The sequence below is a fragment of the Microtus oregoni genome, unplaced genomic scaffold, assembly GCF_018167655.1.
Source record: "Microtus oregoni isolate MIOR12 unplaced genomic scaffold, Mior012 000013F_ref0000133, whole genome shotgun sequence".
Lineage (NCBI taxonomy): Eukaryota > Metazoa > Chordata > Mammalia > Rodentia > Cricetidae > Microtus > Microtus oregoni.
In genome coordinates, this window is record NW_024543072.1 from 29,657,961 (window position 1) to 29,678,518 (window position 20,558).

The 20,558-nt window shown below is 41.2% G+C and overlaps 1 protein-coding gene across 4 annotated transcripts in view; it reads left to right on the plus strand.

The window, feature by feature from the left end:
• Positions 1–1,756: 1,756 nt before the first annotated feature.
• Positions 1,757–20,558, plus strand: part of Nuf2 (NUF2 component of NDC80 kinetochore complex) — a 28,984-nt gene continuing 10,182 nt past the window's right edge. For 2 of the 4 annotated variants that reach the window (XM_041662806.1, XM_041662803.1), the window contains exons 1-11: positions 1,757–1,841; positions 3,573–3,728; positions 6,918–7,055; positions 8,660–8,734; positions 9,708–9,784; positions 10,271–10,332; positions 13,134–13,231; positions 15,066–15,139; positions 17,253–17,349; positions 18,406–18,468; positions 19,192–19,329. In XM_041662806.1, coding sequence (XP_041518740.1) covers positions 6,933–7,055; positions 8,660–8,734; positions 9,708–9,784; positions 10,271–10,332; positions 13,134–13,231; positions 15,066–15,139; positions 17,253–17,349; positions 18,406–18,468; positions 19,192–19,329 — 807 coding nt within the window. In that variant the 5' untranslated portion in view covers positions 1,757–1,841; positions 3,573–3,728; positions 6,918–6,932. The remainder of the gene's footprint in view (positions 1,842–3,572; positions 3,729–6,917; positions 7,056–8,659; positions 8,735–9,707; positions 9,785–10,270; positions 10,333–13,133; positions 13,232–15,065; positions 15,140–17,252; positions 17,350–18,405; positions 18,469–19,191; positions 19,330–20,558) is intronic. The other 2 variants (XM_041662805.1, XM_041662804.1) reach the window with 2 other exon arrangements.

Sequence of the window (20,558 nt, forward strand, 5' to 3'; positions counted from 1 at the left end):
GCAGCTTTTTTCCTGCTACAGCTGAAAACCAAAAAACATGTGTTCGGCTTTTCATCAACACTGTTTAAGTGTTTCGTGGCAGGACCTCTTAAAAGAGCTGCAAGGTTTTGCAGCTAAAGCTGAGTCAGGAAAGACAAGCATTCGTCTGCAGAGAGTTCAGTCAGTAAGGTAAAATGGGCTTCCCAAGCTTGACGCCTGCTTTAGTTCAGCAGTGCTCAGCCAGGGAGGGGTGCACACTTGAAATGCCAGCACTGGGGAGGGGAAGGTAGGCACTCCTAGCACTCACTGGTGGTGCAGTTTGGTCTGATTGGTGAGCTGCAGGCCAATTAGAGAACCTACCTCAAAGAAAGTAGATGGTGTCTCCAAGGATGTCACTCAAGGTTTTCTTCTGCCCTACGTATGCTCATGTACATGTGCCTGCACACAGTCATTGGCACGCGCGAGTGAGTATGCACACACATTTTTTTTTAAAGAGCCAGTATTAGGTAACTAACTTTTGAAAAAAAATAAGTTTTATTCTTGTAATTAAGAAATTTGAACAAACCATTAGTTTTATTAACAAATTTAAATTCTAACATACTACCAACTGCTAAACATATAGTAAAAATTATCCCTCAAATAGCTTTGTCCACACATTCATCTCCGTTTTCTTCTGAGAAAGACAATATAGTCTTTATATAGTCTTTCTACTCTTGATCTTCGTATAGTTCATTTGTTTCCTGTTTGGACACATAAATGGTTTAAATAGTTTGAGCACTTACCATTGTGGTGGGTTTTTTGTTGTTGTTTTCGTTTTTTTTTTTTTGTTTGTTTGTTTTCTTTTACTACAAATCATGCACAAATACTTGCTGGGCACTCAATTTTGCCAGACACTTTATTTAACATACTCTATGAAATAACTCCCTGAATCGTAATGTTACTCTATGAAGCAGGCAGGACTGTTATGTTGGTCTGTAGAAAGCACTTGTGGTGCCTGGCCCCAGGGGCCTCGAACTCACAGAGATCCGCCTGCCTCTGCCTCCCGAGTGCTGGGATTAAAGGCGTGCGCCACCACCGCCAGGCCAGAGCAGTGTTCTTAAATGTGAGGGACGAGCTGTTCAGATGAACTATCGATTGGGTACCTCCTATCTCTCCAAGTGTGGCTTACAGAGGACTGTACCCAAATTCCAGCTAGACTACTTTTGAACTACGGTGGGCGGCTTTGGGTCACTTACGCAATCTATTTAACGTAGAGCGTTCTAAGACAAAATAGCAATCCATCCACTCGCACTCCCAGGCCAAGCTTTCATGAATCTTAAGTGAAAGGATGTGTACAAATACCCAAGGCAGAACCTGACCCCATCAATGCTTATCCGATAGTGACACTCAACAATCACCAGGATTCTCAACAATGCTTTTGATTCGGTTGACAACAAAACATCCTTTACCGACTGTCACTCCCTGATCCTGCTAGAGGGGCCGGAAACCGTCTGCTCGCTAACCAGGACCCTGGCGATAAAGTTTCGGAAGAAGTCACTAACAACCGCGTAAACACCGCCCGGAACTACGCCCCCTAGCTGCTGCACACCATCCCGTCCGTTGGCGTCGCAGTTCCGACTAGAAGCTAACTTCCTGAATAATGGTTCCGCCGGCCTGGGGCCAAACTGCGCCGCACATCAAGCCCCACCCACCGCGGGTCTTCTGGGCCCTCCGGGTACCCGTCGTCACGGAAGCGTGCTCTGCGGAAAGGGGCGGGCCTCTTATGGGAAGGCGGCTGATTTGAAAAGTGGCAACGGTCGGTGTTTTTGGTTGGTTGCTTGTTTTGTATCTGCTGTTCTGAGACCTGCTGGGAAGGAAGGCTGGTAAGTGCGAGCGGGCGCAGGAGGGCGGCCAGGAAGTCTAGGGTCGGGGCGCCTGGGTTCGCTGACTTAAGCTTATGTGTGTTGATTTGAGACAGGCTGTAATGTATCCCCGGTTGGCTTAGAACCCACTATGTACCTGAGGCTGATCTTGAACTCCTGATCCTATCGCTTCCACCTCCAACTGCTAAAATTACAGGCGTGAGCCACAAGAGTGGTACCAGTGGGACTTGTTTCGTTGTGAATGCTTGCCAGTTTGTTCTGTATCTTCGTTGCTCTACCATCTCTTGATTGCACCCAGAACCATGAATCAAAAGGCAAAACGTCATTCTTAATCCAAAAATTAGGGAGCTGCGTGTATATGGCTCTACTCGTGTATAACACAATGCCCACCCCGTGGTTTTGAGGAAGTTTCTTATTTACTTCATTAAAATTGGGAATTGCTTGCTTAGTTTTGCGTTGCAAAACTAGATGTATAAGATTTGTTATTCCAGTACACGCTGTGTTTAGCATTGTAGTGTTATAAATAAAGGAGACACAGCCATTAGAGATAATCTGTCCTATTTGAGCTAACATGTCAGTCATTTTAATAATATATAAAGTACTTTAGTCTGAGCTAAGAGGTCAAATTAAAGGCCTCTTCCTCTATCTGAACACGCACACACACACACACACACACACACACATACACACGAATGAGTTGGAACTAAAATTGTACTATGAAAGGCTGAGGATTTGGATATGAGAAGAGGTTATTATACCCACTAATTGCATGTGTAAGCCTCTTGGTAGGGAATTCAGAAGTTCCCAGGCAGGTATAATGAGACATTGGAAGTTTAGGGGAAGTCTTGAAGGGATTGACTTGTACCAGAAAGAGCATTAGATTATTAAAGGCTTTAGAAACTTCAGCGGGAAAGATTGAAATCTGATTGCACATTTGCGAGGGTTTGATGTCTTATAAGGGTTAACCCCGTGGCAGTGTATATAAATAGGGTTTGATGTCTTATAAGGGTTAACCCCGTGGCAGTGTATATAAATAGGGTTTGATGTCTTATAAGGGTTAACCCCGTGGCAGTGTATATAAATAGGGTTTGATGTCTTATAAGGGTTAACTCCGTGGCAGTGTATATAAATAGGGTTTGATGTCTTATAAGGGTTAACCCCGTGGCAGTGTATATAAATAGGGTTTGATGTCTTATAAGGGTTAACCCCGTGGCAGTGTATATAAAGAGCATCAGCAGAGGGGTGTGCTAATAATCAGGAAGACATTTTATACCCACTCCAGTGTTAAAATTCCTAATCTAGGTGTGGCTTGCTTTAGCGAGTACCCTCTTTGTAATGTTTTTATGAGCACTTTAAAAAACTGAGACTTAGGTGAAAAATATTTAATGTTTTATTTACTTTTTCCCCCTCTGAAAGCATCATTTTAAACCATGAAATAAACTGACCTCAGGATATTGAGAGAAAACCCCCGGAATCTAATATATGCCTAAACACAAAGGAGGCCTGGACTAGATGATTATAAAGAGATTAGTCAGGGGATAGGGGCTTGGGCTTCTGTAGGGAAAGGGAGTGACTGGGGTTTTGGAACGTGGCCAGAGGAGGTACACAGTGAATGAAGGCTGCCTTGTTCTACCGATGAACTCTCCCATGTCGTTGCCACCTGTAGTGATCTGTAACTGGGCAGGGATCAGAAATACAGCCTTTTCTTATGCACAGTACTTTCCTCTGCAGAGAAGGAGCTGTACTGTGGAGAAGCCTCTGCCGCCATCTACACATTTCGAATGGAAACATCTAAAAATGTCTTTCTACAAAAGGACCTTGCTGAGCCTTTCCTGAATCTGCAGCGGTCTGTAGTTTTTTGAAACACACCAAACAACTATACTTGGGGTAGGATAATTTACTGCCCCATACATTTATAATTTATACTGAAATAGATGACTAATGTGTGAAAGGCCCAAATCCAGACTTGAGATGATCCTATCTCTGAAAAAAAAAAAAGGTTACAATTATGAAATTCAGTAGTAGAAATGAAAATAGCTTAAAGTTCAAATACTGATGTAAGAAGAGTGCAGGGGGGATCCAGACTCGTGTACGTGGGCCATGCAGAGGCCCTTTGAGTGTCTTTCACTGGATCGTAATGCATTTCTACATGAGTGCTACCGTTACCCACAGTCAGTCGAGGTGGTTCCTTGCTGTATTAATACTCTGCCCTAGACTGACTGGTTCTGGAGTGTTGAATCCTTTTGGTATTAACTTTTCAGAAGATATTCACTGTCTGGGGAAATAGCTCAATTAGGAAAGGCAGGACCAGAGTCAACCCCTAGAACCTACATATTTCTTTTTTTGAAGTTCTGCGTGTGGTCCATTGGTTCTCAACATTGTGGAGAGAGACAGGCAAATGTCTGGTGCTTAGTCAGCCTAGCCTATTGGGATCTTCTAGGCCTGTGAGGCCATATCTTTAAATAAATAAATAGCACATCGAAATAAGTAAAGGTGGGCGGCACCGGAGGGACAAAATTAGAGACTGTCTCTGGTCCACATGGACCCGCACACATACAAACATAGACTAACACAAGGGAAGATACTGACAAAATAATATTTCAGGGGTTGTTTAAATAGGACAGTATGATAGTATGAAATATACATTTTGTCCAAAGTTCTTGGAGCACAGATACCAAAATGCTTGGAATCATCACAGTGATAAGTGAACTTTTGTAAGTTAATAGTTAGCTGTTGCCTGGTAGACTCTGGTCCTTGAGCAAGGGGGTAGGGGTGGGAGTAGGGTGGCAGGATGGGAGTGAGGGGTGGTTTACCAGAAAACTAAGGCAATCCTATAGGATTAGGACATTCAGCCCCTGTCCCCTGATCCTGGGGAAGGGAGAGACTGGAAGTTGCTGGCATTGATAAAATCAATCATACATACATGATAAAACTTTTATGAAAACCCCCAAGAGCTGATTTTGAGAAATTCTGGGACAGCCAGACACTTGGTGGTTCCTGGGCCTCTTCATACTATCATACTATCCTATTTAAATTACCCCTGAAATATTATTTTGTCAATTCTTCCCTTGTGTTAGTCTATGTTTGTATGTGTGTGGGTCCATGTGGACCAGAGGCAGTCTCTAATTTTGTTTCCAAGTTCCTCCCTTATACGTGGCACTGGTTGCCCAAGGAGGGCATGGTAGGAACTCCAGTGTGTAGTATACTGTCAGAAGCATAAGTAAAACAGCCTGGTCTTGTGACCATCGTGTCAGTGGGGAACAGTGTGTAGTATACTGTCAGAAGCATAAGGAAAACAGCCTGGTCTTGTGACCATCGTGTCAGTGGGGAACAGTGTGGGGGTCAACACCTCAATCTGTGGGTTGTGATCTTATTGACCTGGAAGTAGTGTCAGAACTTTATGATCAGACGCCTAGTGCTGTCCACTACATAATTAATATCTGCCTGCTTGATACTTGCCAAAAACCAGTCCCATTTTAGGAACAAATCTGTACTGACTTTTGTTGAAGGAGTGGGAAAAAGATGTATTCTTCTCTCTCAAAAATGGTAAGGTTTCCAAAAAATAGTCTCATAAAGTAGTGGCCACATGTAAGGAAGTAGTCTTTAATTGTGTAGCGGAGAAGGCCTAGAAGGGACATCACAGCTTTCCTTCCAGTTTTGGGAGAAATGTCCTGTAAATAGGGATCAGTGTATCCTATTGAGGTTGCAGCAGCTTTCTCAGTAGCATGAGCAAGTGTCTTCTACTTATTAGGGACACACTAGAGTGAAAGGGAATAACCTTTAGAGTTCCTGCGCTCTCTGGTGTTTTGAAGGGTTGAGAGCCAGGGCGTTATTTAACAGCTGTGTTTTGGGGTGGCATCCTCCATTTACTGGGAGGAGAGGTAATTGTTGGAGCTTCCTCCATTCACTGGGAGGAGAGGCAAATTGCTGGGGCCTCTTTTTAAGCCATAATTGTTATGAAACAGTGAGAGCCTAAAGTAGATTTCAAAACTTGTAAACCATTTCAGTTTGTTTGCAAAATTGAATCTGTTTGCTTTGGGTCTCTGCTCACGCTGGGAAGTAGTGTCCTTTGGACAGACAGCTCTACAGTGAGAGACCACCTGAAGCATTGTAGGGTATTTGAAAGAATGCCTGGCCCCTAGCCATTGCATTCTTGTCCTGACAACTGAAAATATCCCCAAGCATTGCCAGCTGTGCTCTGGGATGTGTAAGGGAGACAGAATTATGACAAATACTATTTTAAGAGGACACCGGTAGGAATAATCTATTATCTGCACACATTAGGACAAATAGGTTTTTGCTGTTTTATGTGTTTTGAGTTCTTGCTTTGGTGAAAGGGATTCCTGCCTTAAATTAAAACCTCTCTTTCCTGCTCTCCCTCTACGTCTTCCCTTCGCTCTGCCCCAGCTCTCACCCCTGCTTGCATCTTAAATCTTATTAGTCTTCTTACTGTGTGTGTTTGAGTAGGATATCAAATCAAAATGCAGCTTTGTTTCCTGTCTTGTGTTAGTATTGCTTATATCTAGCTGCTGCTGTCTGTCTGTCTTGTGCTTTGAGAAAAAGTTCTCAGCATCTTGTTAAATGCTCTGGCCCTTGTGTAAAAAGAAAACAACATGATTTTCCTCCTGTGTGTCAAAAGCCTCTCTTCCTTATGGAATAAGACATTAGAAATATTGGCAAAAAATGACTTATTACTTTGTGATAAAAATTATTTTAGGATAAAACATCACCTTTCTTTCAGTGTGTGTTTGTATGTATGTGTGAATAAAATTCATCTTGTTCTGTTTTGAGACAGGACAGAGTCAGGTTGACTTTGAGTTTTACATGTAGTTCTTACATTGAATTTCTGATCCTCCTGTCTCCATCTCCTAGTGTTGGGGGTCACCAGGATGCATTACCATGCCTGGCTTAAAATTCTTTGCCTTATTCCCATATTTGATGATCATACTACTATGAACAGTTCAGCCACAGCTTGTTCATTTTTTTCCTATGTATCAATTTCTAGATGATAAGGACTATTCATTATACATATTTCTGATCTTCGTTTTTTTTTTTTTTTTTCTTCTTTCTCACTAGGAGGAGACTCCCATCATGGAAACTTTGTCCTTCCCCAGATACAGTGCAGCTGAGATTGTGGATCATATCCGCAATAAATTACTAACAGGAGCTGATGGCAAGAACTTCTCCAAGAATGATCTTCATCCAATCCCTAAGGTAAAATGTGTCTCTCTTTACACGGAGATACTGATATTTAAGAATAAAGTAGCTGCTAGGTCTGTAGTGTGGGAAGGAAGGCGGGTGCCCTCATATTTGTTGTAGGCCAGTCATTTTTAATCTCGAGAAAAATTTCTCACCTGGTGTAATTTTAAAATAACATTAAGTTTATATGTGGGGCAACTTCTACAGGCCCAGTGGGAACTCAGTACTTTAATACAGTTGTTTTCCTTAAAAAAAAAAGCTTTAAACCATAGATATATTAAAGTATATTAAATTTTTATATTACTGGAGTGATGGTATGAGGGTATCATTTATTGGAGACCTTGACAGAATTTATTCCAAGTAGCTTCCTACACACGCATGCTTAAAAACAGTCTTCTTTGGAAACACACAGATTAATTTTCTTACATTATGCCCCAGGTGGAAATTGACTTATTCTGACAGGTGTTATTCTTTATATGTTTGGTTATTAAATGCAAAAATGAGCTGTTTATGTGTCACAGCAAAATCCCAAATCTCCCTCCAGTTCCCTGTGTTGGCCTTGAAGTTATAATATGGGAAGGTTTATTTTATCATATTGAATGCAAAATTGTTTATCTCAGTCTTTTTTGGTTTTTTAAAATGGGAAGAATGGCCTCAGAGCAAATGATTGGTCTTTGAGGTGAGTCATGTAGCTTTAGGTGAGCACTGCCACGTTCTCACCATGTTTCAGGCTTTCTGTTCCCCTAATAAACCTGAATACAGAAGAGCAAACAGATTCTCGTGCCTGCATTTGGGAATCTACTAACATAGAAGAAAAGGTTTCTAAATCTTGCTATTTCTCCATTATTCCAAGCATTGCAGCTAAACTGAAATCTGAGGTAACCTTCTGGCTGTAACAGTGGGCTAGTCTGAATGATCTTTCTTCAAAACGTGAAAATAAAATCTTTTTTTTTTTTTTTTTTTTTTGGTTTTTTGAGACAGGGTTTCTCTATGGCTTTGGAGCCTGTCCTGGAACTAGCTATTGTAGACCAGGCTGGTCTCGAACTCACAGAGATCCTCCTGCCTCTGCCTCCCGAGTGCTGGGATTAAAGGCGTGTGCCACCACCGCCTGGCCAAAATAAAATCTTGAGGTTTCCAGCATTTCCACATCCCTGGCAGAGTCCTGGAAGACCCACCCGTCTTTCCTGTCTGGGCTGGGTGAATTGATTGGGTTGGATTTGGATAAAATTACTCTCATTCATAAGTAACCAATTTCCTTGTTTATTCACTACACAAGAACAATTTTTTTTTGTTTGTTTTTGTTTTTCGAGACAGGGTTTCTCTGGTTTTGGAGCCTGTCCTGGAACTAGCTCATGTAGACCAGGCTGGTCTCGAACTCACAGAGATCCGCCTGCCTCTGCCTCCCAAGTGCTGGGATTAAAGGCGTGCGCCACCACCGCCCGGCTAACAAGACAAATTATTGTGTAACATAAGGTGTCTTAGAATTTGGAGGAATTGTGAGGTATTTTGAGGGAAAGTGGGTGATTTTCTCTCCTTTTCTTGGACCGCAGCATTTGATGGTGAGGATGGCAATGGCGCAGCTCCTGCCTGAGACATTGACAGTTGTTTTTCTGTTGTAGCCTGAAGTCTTGTACACGATCTACATGAGAGCCTTGCAAATAGTGTATGCAGTGCGGTTGGAGGCCTTCTACATGGTGAGCTAAGAGCTGAGACAGCGTGTGGTTCCTGTTTGTAAGCAGGTCTGCTCCCAGTGCGTTCTGCTCAAAAGGTTGAGAAGTGGTTGACTTCATTTCCAACAAATCTAAAGGATTACAGAAAAATGATCTCACTTACAAAGGAATTTTAGGCATCATAATAGCTTACATGAGACTCCTTAGTAAGATGGAAACTATAATGAAAGACCAAATGATACTTGGAAATTGCTGGTTCTGTACAGTTTGTTTACAGGTGTTGGCTTCAGAGACTTTAATAAACAACTGCCAAGCCTTTAGGGAAAACGTTGTTTTTGTAGGAAGGACTCTAAGATTAAACTAGGTGGTAGTAAGATTAAAGCAATTGAAATGAAACAAACCACATAGTTCTAGTCAGAAGGACTGCTTTTCTTGACCATGTTTTGTGATGAAATTATCAGGGTATTATCTGAAGATCTGTGACAATGTCGTGTCTGTGGGGTCTCATCAGGTGATATATATATATATATATATTACTGTTTTGACAACCCAGACTGTCCTCGAACTCATCATCTTCCCGTGTACTTGTATAATAGACACATGCTACCACTCTTGGCCTATAACTGGAGTTTTTAAAGAGCAAAGATTTTGCCCTCTGTTTACTATGGAGCTTTGCAAAGGTTTAGTTTCTTTACGAAACGAGGTATCCCTCTAAAGTAGGGTTGTAGCAGTTAAAAGAGAACAACAAAGTTAAGTGCCTAGCATAAGGCCTGATGTCATTTCCGTGGACTTAAGGTTCTTCATTAAATGCCCCCTGGGGACTGAGCATCATCTATTCCTGTCAACTCTGGCTGTGCACTGCGAGTTGTGTTGTTTTCAGATTGGGTGGTAATGAGCCAATATCGTTAGACCATTTCCTGTGTTTAAGGTTTCTTATAGTTGAAGATTCTTCTCATTTCGTCTAATTGATACAGATTTCATGACTTATTTCATGCAGATCCCGGTGAACATAGAAGTCATGTATCCACTTTTAATGGAGAACTTTTTACCAATCATCAATTTATTAGTTCATCTGTGAGTAAAGGGTGATTTTTTTTTTTTTAATCTACATTATATTAAGCTCTTCTAATGGTCTGGTCTTTGTAAAACAACAGCTCCCTCTACTTTATCTCGTATGTGTTCAGAGTTCTCACATGTATTCAGTTTTCCCCTCTGGCACTTTTCAGGATGCTCTCAGGTGACATTCTAAGGTCCTCTAAGTCTGGAATTGTTTGGTAGCTTTGCATTTTTGAAGAGTCTTAGAATCACCAAGAATATATGCTGTTTATTTTTCTGTAACTACCTTTATATTAAATGAATGTTGTAACATGTATAAAAACCAATACTAATGCAATGTAGAAGTAGATTTCATGCTGCAGGACTGTGCACTGCAGTAGAATGCTGACCTGACTTGACCCTGGAACACTGAGCAATGGATCTAGAAATATGTTTGGATCTAAGATCTTTGCGTTCATGGGTTAGCATCTAATGCCCTGCTCTTCACTGTTCTGTATCCCCAAGGGACTCCTTTATGCCCATCTGCCGAGTGAACGACTTTGAGATCACTGATATTCTGTGTCCAAGTAAGTACATTTCCAGTCATTTAATTCGCCATTTTCCCTTTCTGCCAATAAATGTAAAAGAAAATTATAAGAAAAAATTTTTAGAAAGTTATTTCTTTTTTGTCCTTTATATCTTTATAAAGCTGTTTTTTAAGTTGATTTTTTCTTAAAATTTCTTATTTTTTAAATGTTCCTAAAATTTTGGAAGATAACTTTATTTCTGTGTTGGTATGACTCTGCCATAGGATAAAATCAGGCTCGGTTCACACGGCCAGTTTTCTTCCCTCATTCATTTGTTGGCATGCTTGTAGCTGGGGTCCTTAGTTTTGGATGTGTGAGGTGGATAGCTGGAGCCCCGTGCTGTTGACTTTCTGTCAGCTCCCCTTCTGTCTTCCTTTGTGCTTTCTGATGCCCTTCTCCTCTCTGGAATAATCTACTCTTTGTTATCCCTACTGTTCCTGCTCACTGCAGCACATGGCATACCACAGAGGACACAGTGTCAGACTCTGCCACTGTCCAGTGAACTCTTGTGATGCATTACTTTCGAGTCTTAGGACCTGCAAGCTCATCCACAGGGCCTGCAGTGCTGTTACACAGCCTGCATTTGCATTTCCTCGCTGGGCAGGGCACTCCACAGTTTGCACCAGTTAGTAACATTCCTTCAGATTTTCTTTCAGTTGCTGTGTTGAATGAATTATAGAGATATTGAAATCTTTTGTGAATTTATTCTTTTCATCTTCACTGCCCTTTAATTGGAGTGCTTAGCTCATTTGTGTTTAATATTATTGATATGATCAGACTTAAATTTACCCTTAATCTTTTTGTTTCTTCCTTATAATATTTATATATTTCCATGTTCTCCAATTCTTGCCTTATTTTGGCTACTGAATTTTTAAAAAAATAGCTTTTGAAAGATTTATTTATTTTTGTGAGTGTGTTTTACCTTCATGTGTGATACATACCATGTACATGCCTTGTCCCCTTGGATCCTGTTGTTGGATCCCGGGAGCTTGGGTTACATGTGGTTGTGAGTGCCATATGGGTGCTGGGAGCCAAACTCAGGTCCTCTGCGAGACCAGCAAGTGCTCTTAGCCTCTGACTCACCTGTCCGGCTCCTTGTTTGTTGTTTTTATAAACAGTATCTTACTATATAGCCCAGGCTGGCCTAGAAGTTAAAAGCCTCTGGCCTCAGTAACGTGAGTGTTGGTTCCTGGTGTGTCCTGACATGCCTGTTTCCCCTTAGTTTTGAAAGCTAATTTTCTTAATTACCGAGTTCTAAGTTGATGACTTTCCCAGTGCTTTAAAGGCATGCTGGCGCTGTTGAAAACAGTATCCATAAGGAGGACCAATAAAGACCAATAATAAAATCCCTTGAAGATACAGAAAAGGAAAAGATTTATTGCTACATTATATAATGGCTTCCTTTGTTCCTGATAAGAAAACCTACTCTTATTCTTATCTTTATTCCATCTAATATGTCCGCTTTATTTTCTTGTCCTTGCTTTTAAATTTTATTACTACTTCCTAGCTACTTAAATATATTTTAGGGTTCTGGGGAATTTTTGAATTTTTGTTTTTCAACTTAGAGTTATTCACTATTTATGGTTTTCATGAGATTTAGATCTTACTCTTCTGTTAGGCAAAAAGTAGTTTTTGTTCCTCCTTTTTGTGGGATTTCATCACAGCCTTTGGATGCTGTCAATCCTGCCTCTGCTCATAGGTGGGGTGACTGCTCCTGCTGGCCTGCATACCATGAATTTCTCTGGCTCTAAACTTCTTTTTCTAATCATTCTGGTACAATTTTTTTTTTTCAATGTATACAACGTCAGCCTTCATGTAGCCTACAGGCCAGAAGAGGGCTCCAGATCTCATTACAGATGCTTGTGAGCCACCATGTGGTTGCTGGGAATTGAACTCAGGACCTCTGGAAGAGCAGCCAGTACTCTTAACCTCTGAGCCATCTCTCCAGCTCCCAGCACAATTTTTATTACAGATATCTTCTGTTTTCATCTCTTTGAGTTGGAGTTGGATATTTTTAGGAATTGTCTTTATCTTCATAAGACTTTGTTTTTGAACAAATGAGACATTTTCATGGCCTGTTTTATTGTATTTGTCATTGGTGCTATTTCAAGGTATTTTGATAGGTTTTTTTTTTATAAATCATATTCTGGTTTTGCTTTTTATTTTTCTTAGATTACAAATTTTATGCCATGTAATACTGATGCTTTTGTTTACTGCTTTAGATATTTCTGTTTCTTCTCTCAGCCTTTGTAATTTCTTCATGTCTGCATGCTGATTAGAACCAGCTTCTCTGAGACTGCCAGAATTCTCACACTCTCCACAGCCTCTGTCTCTGAGTTCTTAGTCTCAGCAATTCTAGCTGCTCTGGCCCCTCACACTCTAAAATCTTACCATCTTGCCTCCGTAGACCCATGCCTGCTGTTGGCATTCTCTGTTAAGAGCAAGTGCATTCACAGGGCTCCCCTCTTTCCGCTTTGAAGGTGGTTTCTGTCCTATATTGCATGTGCTCTGCTGTCTAAAGGTTTTGCTTCATTCATTCATTCATTCATTCATTCACTTTCTGTTTTAAAATTAGAATCCGTCATGGTCTCTGCTCTCCTATATAGCTCAAACTAGCTTGCTTTCCTCCTTTTCTCTCCTTTCTAAACACAAAGATAATTCCAGTCTAAGTTAGAACAGATAATTCTGCACGTCGTTAAAGCATACATTTTTTCTATGCTGTGAGCCAAGTCATATAGTAAAACTGATATATCTTTGCATTCTGTTGTTTCAATGGTTTACAGTGTTATTTTCTTTTTTAGAAGCAAAACGGACAGTTCGGTTTTTAAGTGGCATTATCAACTTTATCCACTTCAGAGAAGCATGCCGGGAGACGTATTCAGAATTTCTTTTGAAAAATGTAAGATTTAAGTATATTTTCTAGATGCATACACACCAGGTCAGCAATCTCAACGTACAAATTATAAGTCTGCCTTGAAATTTTGTCACAGGTCAATTATAAGATAATTCTTAAAATTGGATTTTGTTTTATATTTATACAAAGTAGACTTTAGTTTGGGGATGATATTTTGAAATGATATATTCTTGATAATACAGAAGATAGAATTTTTTTTATGTTGTAGTTGAGACATTAAGAAATAGTTGTTGTTGTTTTTTTCAAAATTTGTAAAGGTGCATAGTCTTCTCCAAATAACTGAGATATTTGAAATTTGCTTGCTTTTTAAGCAAGGTCAGGTTGGACTGTTTGTTATTCTTCTGCCTGGTCTCACAGATGCAGTTCAACACCATCACTTTAACAGATGGATTTTTTTTTTTCATTGTACAACTGGTATACTCTGGAGCTTATGGACGAATATTGGGGGACTCATTCTCATTACTCTTTATGTGCAAGTGCTGATCTCATAGAAAGTACCAGGTAACATGAACCAGATCTGAGATTCAGCTACTTGGAACTGGATAGACTCTTAGTTCAAGTAGGCTAAGCTTACACTCCTGAACCTGAAGACTCTCCAAGCATACACACACACGGTTGCATATACATAACTCACACCCAAGTATACACACACTCACACTTTCGTTTGCCTATTTGCTCTCATTTTTTAAAGACACACAACACAGGCATTTCGTTTCTAAGAAACCCGAGGGACTGTCCTTCCTGCCACTGCCTGTGTTGGGACAGGTGTCATGGTCTCTGTTCCCATTACATTCAACGCTTTAGTTAGTTGGTTTCATAGCTTTCCATTCATGACTGATGGCTTAAAGAAATAGAACCATGTTCAGGATCAAAAAGATTCTTCAAAATGAGCAGCATTTAACAGCGTCTAGCTGTAGTGAGGTGTATCTAGCAACAATTTAACAGCGTCTAGCTGTAGTGAGGTGTATCTAGCAACAATTTAACAGCGTCTAGCTGTAGTGAGGTGTATCTAGCAACAATTGTGCCAGGTGAAGAAATTCTTGGGAATAATACGCTCGGAGGTTGCACCTAACATGCACATGACCCTGGCTTTACTGCCCAGCATTTTTAGAAGGAGAGAAAAAACTGGTCCTAACTTGTTTGTCATAAATGCCTAAACTTACTGTTATCTTGTGTGTTGGGTGACAGGTGTATGTGTGTGGTCTTGCTCCTGAGTGTGTGGGTACATGCCCAAGAGGGTGAGGCCAGCGAGCTCATCGGGTGTCTTTCTCAATCATACTGCTAGCTTCTCTATCTTATTTATTTATTTGTTTATGTATTTATTCATTTATTTTGGCCTTTTGAGACAGGGTTTCTCTTTGTAGCTTTAGAGCCTGTTCTGAAACTTACTCTGTAGACCAGGCTGATTGAACACACAAAGATCTGCTTGCTTCTGCCTCCTGAGTGCTGGGATTAAAGGTGTGCACCACCACCCAGCTTTCCTCTCTACCTTATTGTTTTGACACAAGGTCTCTCTGTGGACTAGAACTTTGTGATTTGGGCTAATCTAACTGACTAGAGGGCTCTCTGGATACACCTATGTATGTGTTTGCCCACTGGTCCTGGGGTTACAGGCATGTTCAACCTCTAGGTTCTGGGAATTCACACTGAAATTCTTATCTTATGGGTGCAGATCAAATGGGGCCTGGCTCTAACTCTTTCTTTTTTTGTTTTTTTTTTGGATAGTGTAAATATTTTGCAGTCTGTTTTTAGTTGTTTTTTTTTTAATGCATTCTTACATGTTAAAACATGCTAATGCAAGATTAAATTGCATTCATAGAAATCCTCTATGGACAAAATGCAGCAGCTGAACAGTGTGAACCAGGAAGCCATGATGAAGATGGAGAAACTCAAGTAAGTGGGAGCTTTACAAATAAGATGAATCCAGCTTCTGGGTGCGAACCAAGCAGTGAGTAGTTGATTTCAGTGCCACCATCCACAGCCAGTCTCACTGTCTGCCTGAATAAATGGGAGGTTGTTTCAGTCCCCCTTTCTAAAAACAAATCTGTGCTTTCCTTCCCTGGCTCTGAGTTGTCACTGGTTCTTTCTCATTAGTGCATTGTCCACCTGCCCCACTGCGTACAATAGTGCAGCAAAGCTTTGCCCTGTGTGGAGGGTTGTTCACTCTCCAACCAGGAGCTCCAGCGGGGGTCCCAGCATCACCTCTACTGCTTGCTGTGCAAAAGGATCAAGATCCGAAGTACAGCCTACTGAGTGTGTGCTGTTTTTCGCTATTGTAGATAAGCTGTTCTGTGGAGCCATCATAGATTGAGGGCTGCCTACACTGACTATGAACAGTCAGATGTGGTTGGCTTGATTCTAGTCTATCAATGTCTTTGAGGTTGTCTGTTTAAGGTCTCTGGTATAGGCAGCAGTAAACTAAGAGACTTGGAGTGAGAGACACATATTACAATTTAGCATGATAGAAATAAATCCCAAACTAAATCTCAGGACAAAGAGCTGGGAGAGAGTGTCTGCAGCGTACGATGCAAAGCATTGCTAAGCTGGTGGCAGGGCTCATATTGTGTTCCTAGTAGGTGAACAGTTCTTACAGACTGAGAGGATAAATGTTAACTTTATAGAAACACAGGCAAAGACAGAATCAAAATAAATGGCTAAAACTGTTGGGGGAGCCTGCTTGTTTGTTCTCGGCTGCTCAGAGCCGAAATAACCACACAGAAACTATATTGTTTGTAATATTGTTTGGCCAATAGCTTAAGCGTAATTTTAGCTGACTCTTATATTTTAAATTAATCTATTTCTATTAAGCTGTATATTGCCACTTGGCTGTGGCTTACCAGGTAAAGTCCTGTCCCTGGTGGGGCTACTTGGCTTCTCACTGACTCCGTCTTCTTTCTCCTCTGTCTGCTTGGAACTCCCACCTTGCCCTATTTTGCTAAGCCACTGGCCAAAAGAGCTTTATTCATTAATCAATAAAAGCAACACATAGACAGAAGGAATTCTCACACCACTTCCCCCCCCCTTTTTTTGTCTAAATAAAAAGGAAGGTTTTAACTTTAACAAAGTAAAATTATATACAACAAAACAGGTATAATTTCTGCGTAGCTCTGTTCTGCCCCATCACAGGCCAAAGCAGCTTCTTTATTCATTAACCAATAAAAGCAACACATAAACAGAAGGACTTCCCACACCATAATACCTTAGATAGTCTAAAGTAAAACGACCTTTGGATATTGTCGTAGTTAGGGTTTCTATTGCTGCAAGGAAACACCATGACCAAAGAGCAGGTTGGGGAGGAAAGGATTTATTTGGCTTAAACTTCAGCGTTCATCACTGAAGGAATTCAGGGCAGGAACTCTTAACAGGGCAGGATTCCAGAGGCAGGAGCTGATGCAGAGGCCATGGAGGGAGTGCTGCTTAATGACCTGCTTCTCATTGCTCAGCCCCACCTTCTTACAGAATTCAGGACCACCAGCCCAGGGATGGCACCACACACCATTGGATGGGTCCTCCCCCACTGATCACTAAATGAGAAAATGCCTTACAACTGGGTGTCATGGAGGCATTTCCTCAGCTGAGGCTCCTTCCTCTGATGACTTTATAGCTTGTGTCAACATAGAAAAGTACAGATTTGTAGGTGCTGTTGGAAAGGATGGTAGCATAGGAGAGTGGCTGGTCCCACACTGGGAAGTGTGTGGTGCTGAGAGCCAAGGCCCAGTTAGAGAAACTAGCCTTGACAACAGAGGAATACTGTGGACATCCTAGTGGGAGGGATGGTGGATGGGTGTGTGCATGTGGGGCCGATGAGATGGCATAAAATTGAAGGCTGTTGTCTGATTATTTTTCTTCCAGTAGAAGATAAAAGTCATCTATTAAATGGTTATCTTGAAGGTATATAATTCAGAAACAAGGAATCAGACCCTTAATTATCAAAGGCATAAGTTTTATTTGTACCTTTCAAATTTAAGAATGCACACACTTTTTTGATTTGTTTTTTTGTGTTTAGTTCAGTTCCAGTTGAAGAGCAAGAAGAGTTCAAGCAGTATATGGATGACATTCAGGAGCTGCAGTACCTGCTGAACCAGGAGTTTAGGCAGAAAGCGGTATATGGCTGTGGGGGCTCACACAGCTGTCTTTCAGTTACTGAAGACACCATCAACGTGTTGCTGCGCCTGTTTGTGTTGCCAGGCTATGTGCATTCTGGATGCATAGAATTCTTGAGTATTCTCTTGTGTTTGGTTCTGCTGCGGCTGTGGTACCCTGAGCACTGCAGCAAATGCTCAAGGGGCGTTGGGTCAGTTTGTGTATTTGTGGGAAATACGGTAGTGTTCTACATCTAGTCTGCACTAGCTCAAAATACTTAGTTCCCAGCTTCAGGTCAGCTTGTGGTATTTTCCCTGTATTTCCGTTAAGCTGGGGTTTAGGGGGTTTGTCATGCTAAGAAAAAAAAAAACCCAAAAGGCGCAAATCAATAAGAAAAAAATGATAATTTTCAGGTCTCAGCTGACTCTAAGTTGCTTGAGTTTTTGTGCTGCTCAGCAGATCTCACACACACCTAATGAGTTACTGTTTGAAAAGGAACTTTCCCTTTCAATTTGCATATTAATTTTTGAAGTGTTTCGGTGGTGCTAGGACAGATTACACAGTTCTTTCTTTTTATGGCTAAAGTATTAGCATTAGACAGGGGAAGGTTGATTTGGGCTCACAGTCTCAGAGGGTTCAGTTCATCATGATGGGAAAGTACGGCGGAGTAGCTTATTGAATGGGAACGGGAAGCCGGAAGGAGTGCTCCCAAATGCCAAGGCAGTGCGCATCCTCCCGGGCCTGTTTTCTCAGGCAGGTAGCTCTACAGCCTCCTGACAGCCTGTTCAGGTTTGATCCCAGTGGGTTGGCTCATCCGTTAGGTCAGAGTCCTCATGAGTTAGTTGTCTCCAGAATCACCCTCACAGGTACAGCAACGAGCGGGCCTCACCAGTCCAAGGCTTTCTTAATCCATTTGTGCTTCTGCGAGACTCCCCATCAGGCCTGAGGATAAAGAAAGTTGGATACCATCTGATCTTCTCTCTTCCGCTTCTTCTTACCTTTATTGGATGAGGAAGTAGCTAGTGGTTTAATTTTGGGGTTTCGAATCATAATAACGCAATTGTTTTTTCTCTTAGACAGGGCTGCAGGAGGGGCATGCCCAAAAGAAATCAGATATTTCAGAGAAAACCAAGCGTTTGGTAAGCATCCCCTCTGTTACCTCATGTTTGAAGTTTGAGTATCCTGCAGTGTTTGAGCTGTGTGACTGTCAGTAGTTCTCTGTCACCTTTTCCCTTCAAGGTGTCCCACCACCTGGCAACTTTTTTCAACTTAAATCCAGAAACTATTATAAAAGAAAAAAAAATAACATCAACACATGGAAATGTATGAAGAGAATAAAAATTACCCAAAGTTAACCATATAGAAATGCACTTCACACACACACACACACACACACACACACACACACACACACACACCCGTTAGGTGCTATTACTTTGAGTACCAGAAAAACAAAAGTAACTTTTTCAAACTCCAGCCAGGTCACGCAGTTAATATGAAAACACATCAAATACATTATGATTAAATACACATAATATTATACATATAATAAATATGTAATTAAAAATTATGATTTTACCATTGTGTGTCTTGCTGCTTGTGGAAGGGATGTAGAGGATGAGAGGAGATTTCAAGGATCCATGGATATTCTTAGGACCAGGATGCTGATCTCAGAGATGCCCCTGAGGGTGTTTAGTTTCACACAAAAAAGTTGATCTGTAGTCAGAGCCATTAAGCAGGCCAGGGTGGTCAGAATTCAGTTTTACCCAGTTACAGCAGGCATGAGCAGTGCTGTTGGATTATTCAAACAGTAGTAACCAGTTTTGTTGTCTGGCCTGATTGGTAAAAATGTCTCTCAACAGAATGAACTAAAGTTGTCAATGGTTTCTTTGAAAGAAGCCCAAGAGAGCTTGAAGAGTAAAATTGCAGACTCCCCCAAGAAAGTAGAGATCTGTAAAGAGAAGATGAAAGGCACTGTCCAGAAGCTCCGGAACGCCCGGGTGAGTGCCCTGTGTCGAGTTACTTTCTGAATTACCTCGTGTCTGTACAGAGTGGAGAGGAGAGGAGAGGAAAGGCTATAGCTCCAAGGTAACTGCTGACTCAGCTGCAGCAGCTGTGGCTCTACACTGTTGTGTTCCTATGAGAACGAATCACTCCATTTTAGAGAAGAAAGGTAGTAAACAATTTTGCAAATAATTAGTAACTAAAAATTACAGTGTGAACTATGAAATCATAGAGTGTGTTGGTGAGCACAGGGGCGTGAGAAATCTTTGTTTCTCCTGATCATTTCTGCTTCAAATATAAAACCGCTATAAAAAGTTAAGTCAGTTTTCAAAGTAGCATTAAAATAGCGGATACTTGATATAAGGAAACGAGGGAGCTCAGTTTGTATCTGTGGGAGTCTGGTAGGAGAGGGCATGGGGATTTGTTTTAGCGTCTGATCACTCAGGGCTCCTGTGAGAGGAGGAGTGAAGTGAGAAGGGACAAAGCTAGAGGTGGGCAGACAACTTGACTTCTGTTTTGAATCAAGATTTTAAAGTTATCATATCCAAGTAATTCCCAATATTGAAAATTGTCACTAATAATAGAGGAAAAAACTCTTCAGAACAGAAATGGAGCCCAGGAGTAGATTTGACAGTTTCTGGAGAACGGCTGCCATATGTAAAGCTGATGGATCGTGGAGTTTATCTACATGGTGAGGGTGCTTACTCAAGCCCTGGGCCTGACCCCACCCTCCACTGAGAAGGGTTATCTGTTCCTCTAGAAGAAAACAGCTGGCTATTTATGAAAATCAGTCTTTATGTGGATTAGAAATTTAAAATTTAACAGATTTAGAACATGTATATAATCTTTGACCAAATGAACACACATACCCTACCTCCGCAGTCTGACTTTTTAGCCGAGACTAACCTTAGAACTCCTGATTCTCCTGCCTCAGCCTCCTGACGGCTTAGATTATAGGCTAAATGTTTTTGGTTTGACATGGAAACCTAAAGCCTACAGAGAGACAAGACCTACTGAAACAGTTTCTCTGCCTGTGAAGAGTTTTGTTTAGGTTTTATCAACTGGACACAAACCTGGACATAATTTGGGAAGAAAGAATCTCAACTGAGGAATTGTCTCTGTCAGATTAGCTTGTAGGACATTTTCTTCACGAGTGATGGATATGGGAGGGTCCAAATTCACTGTGGGCGGTGCCAGCCCCAGGTAGCTAGTTCCTGGGTTTTAT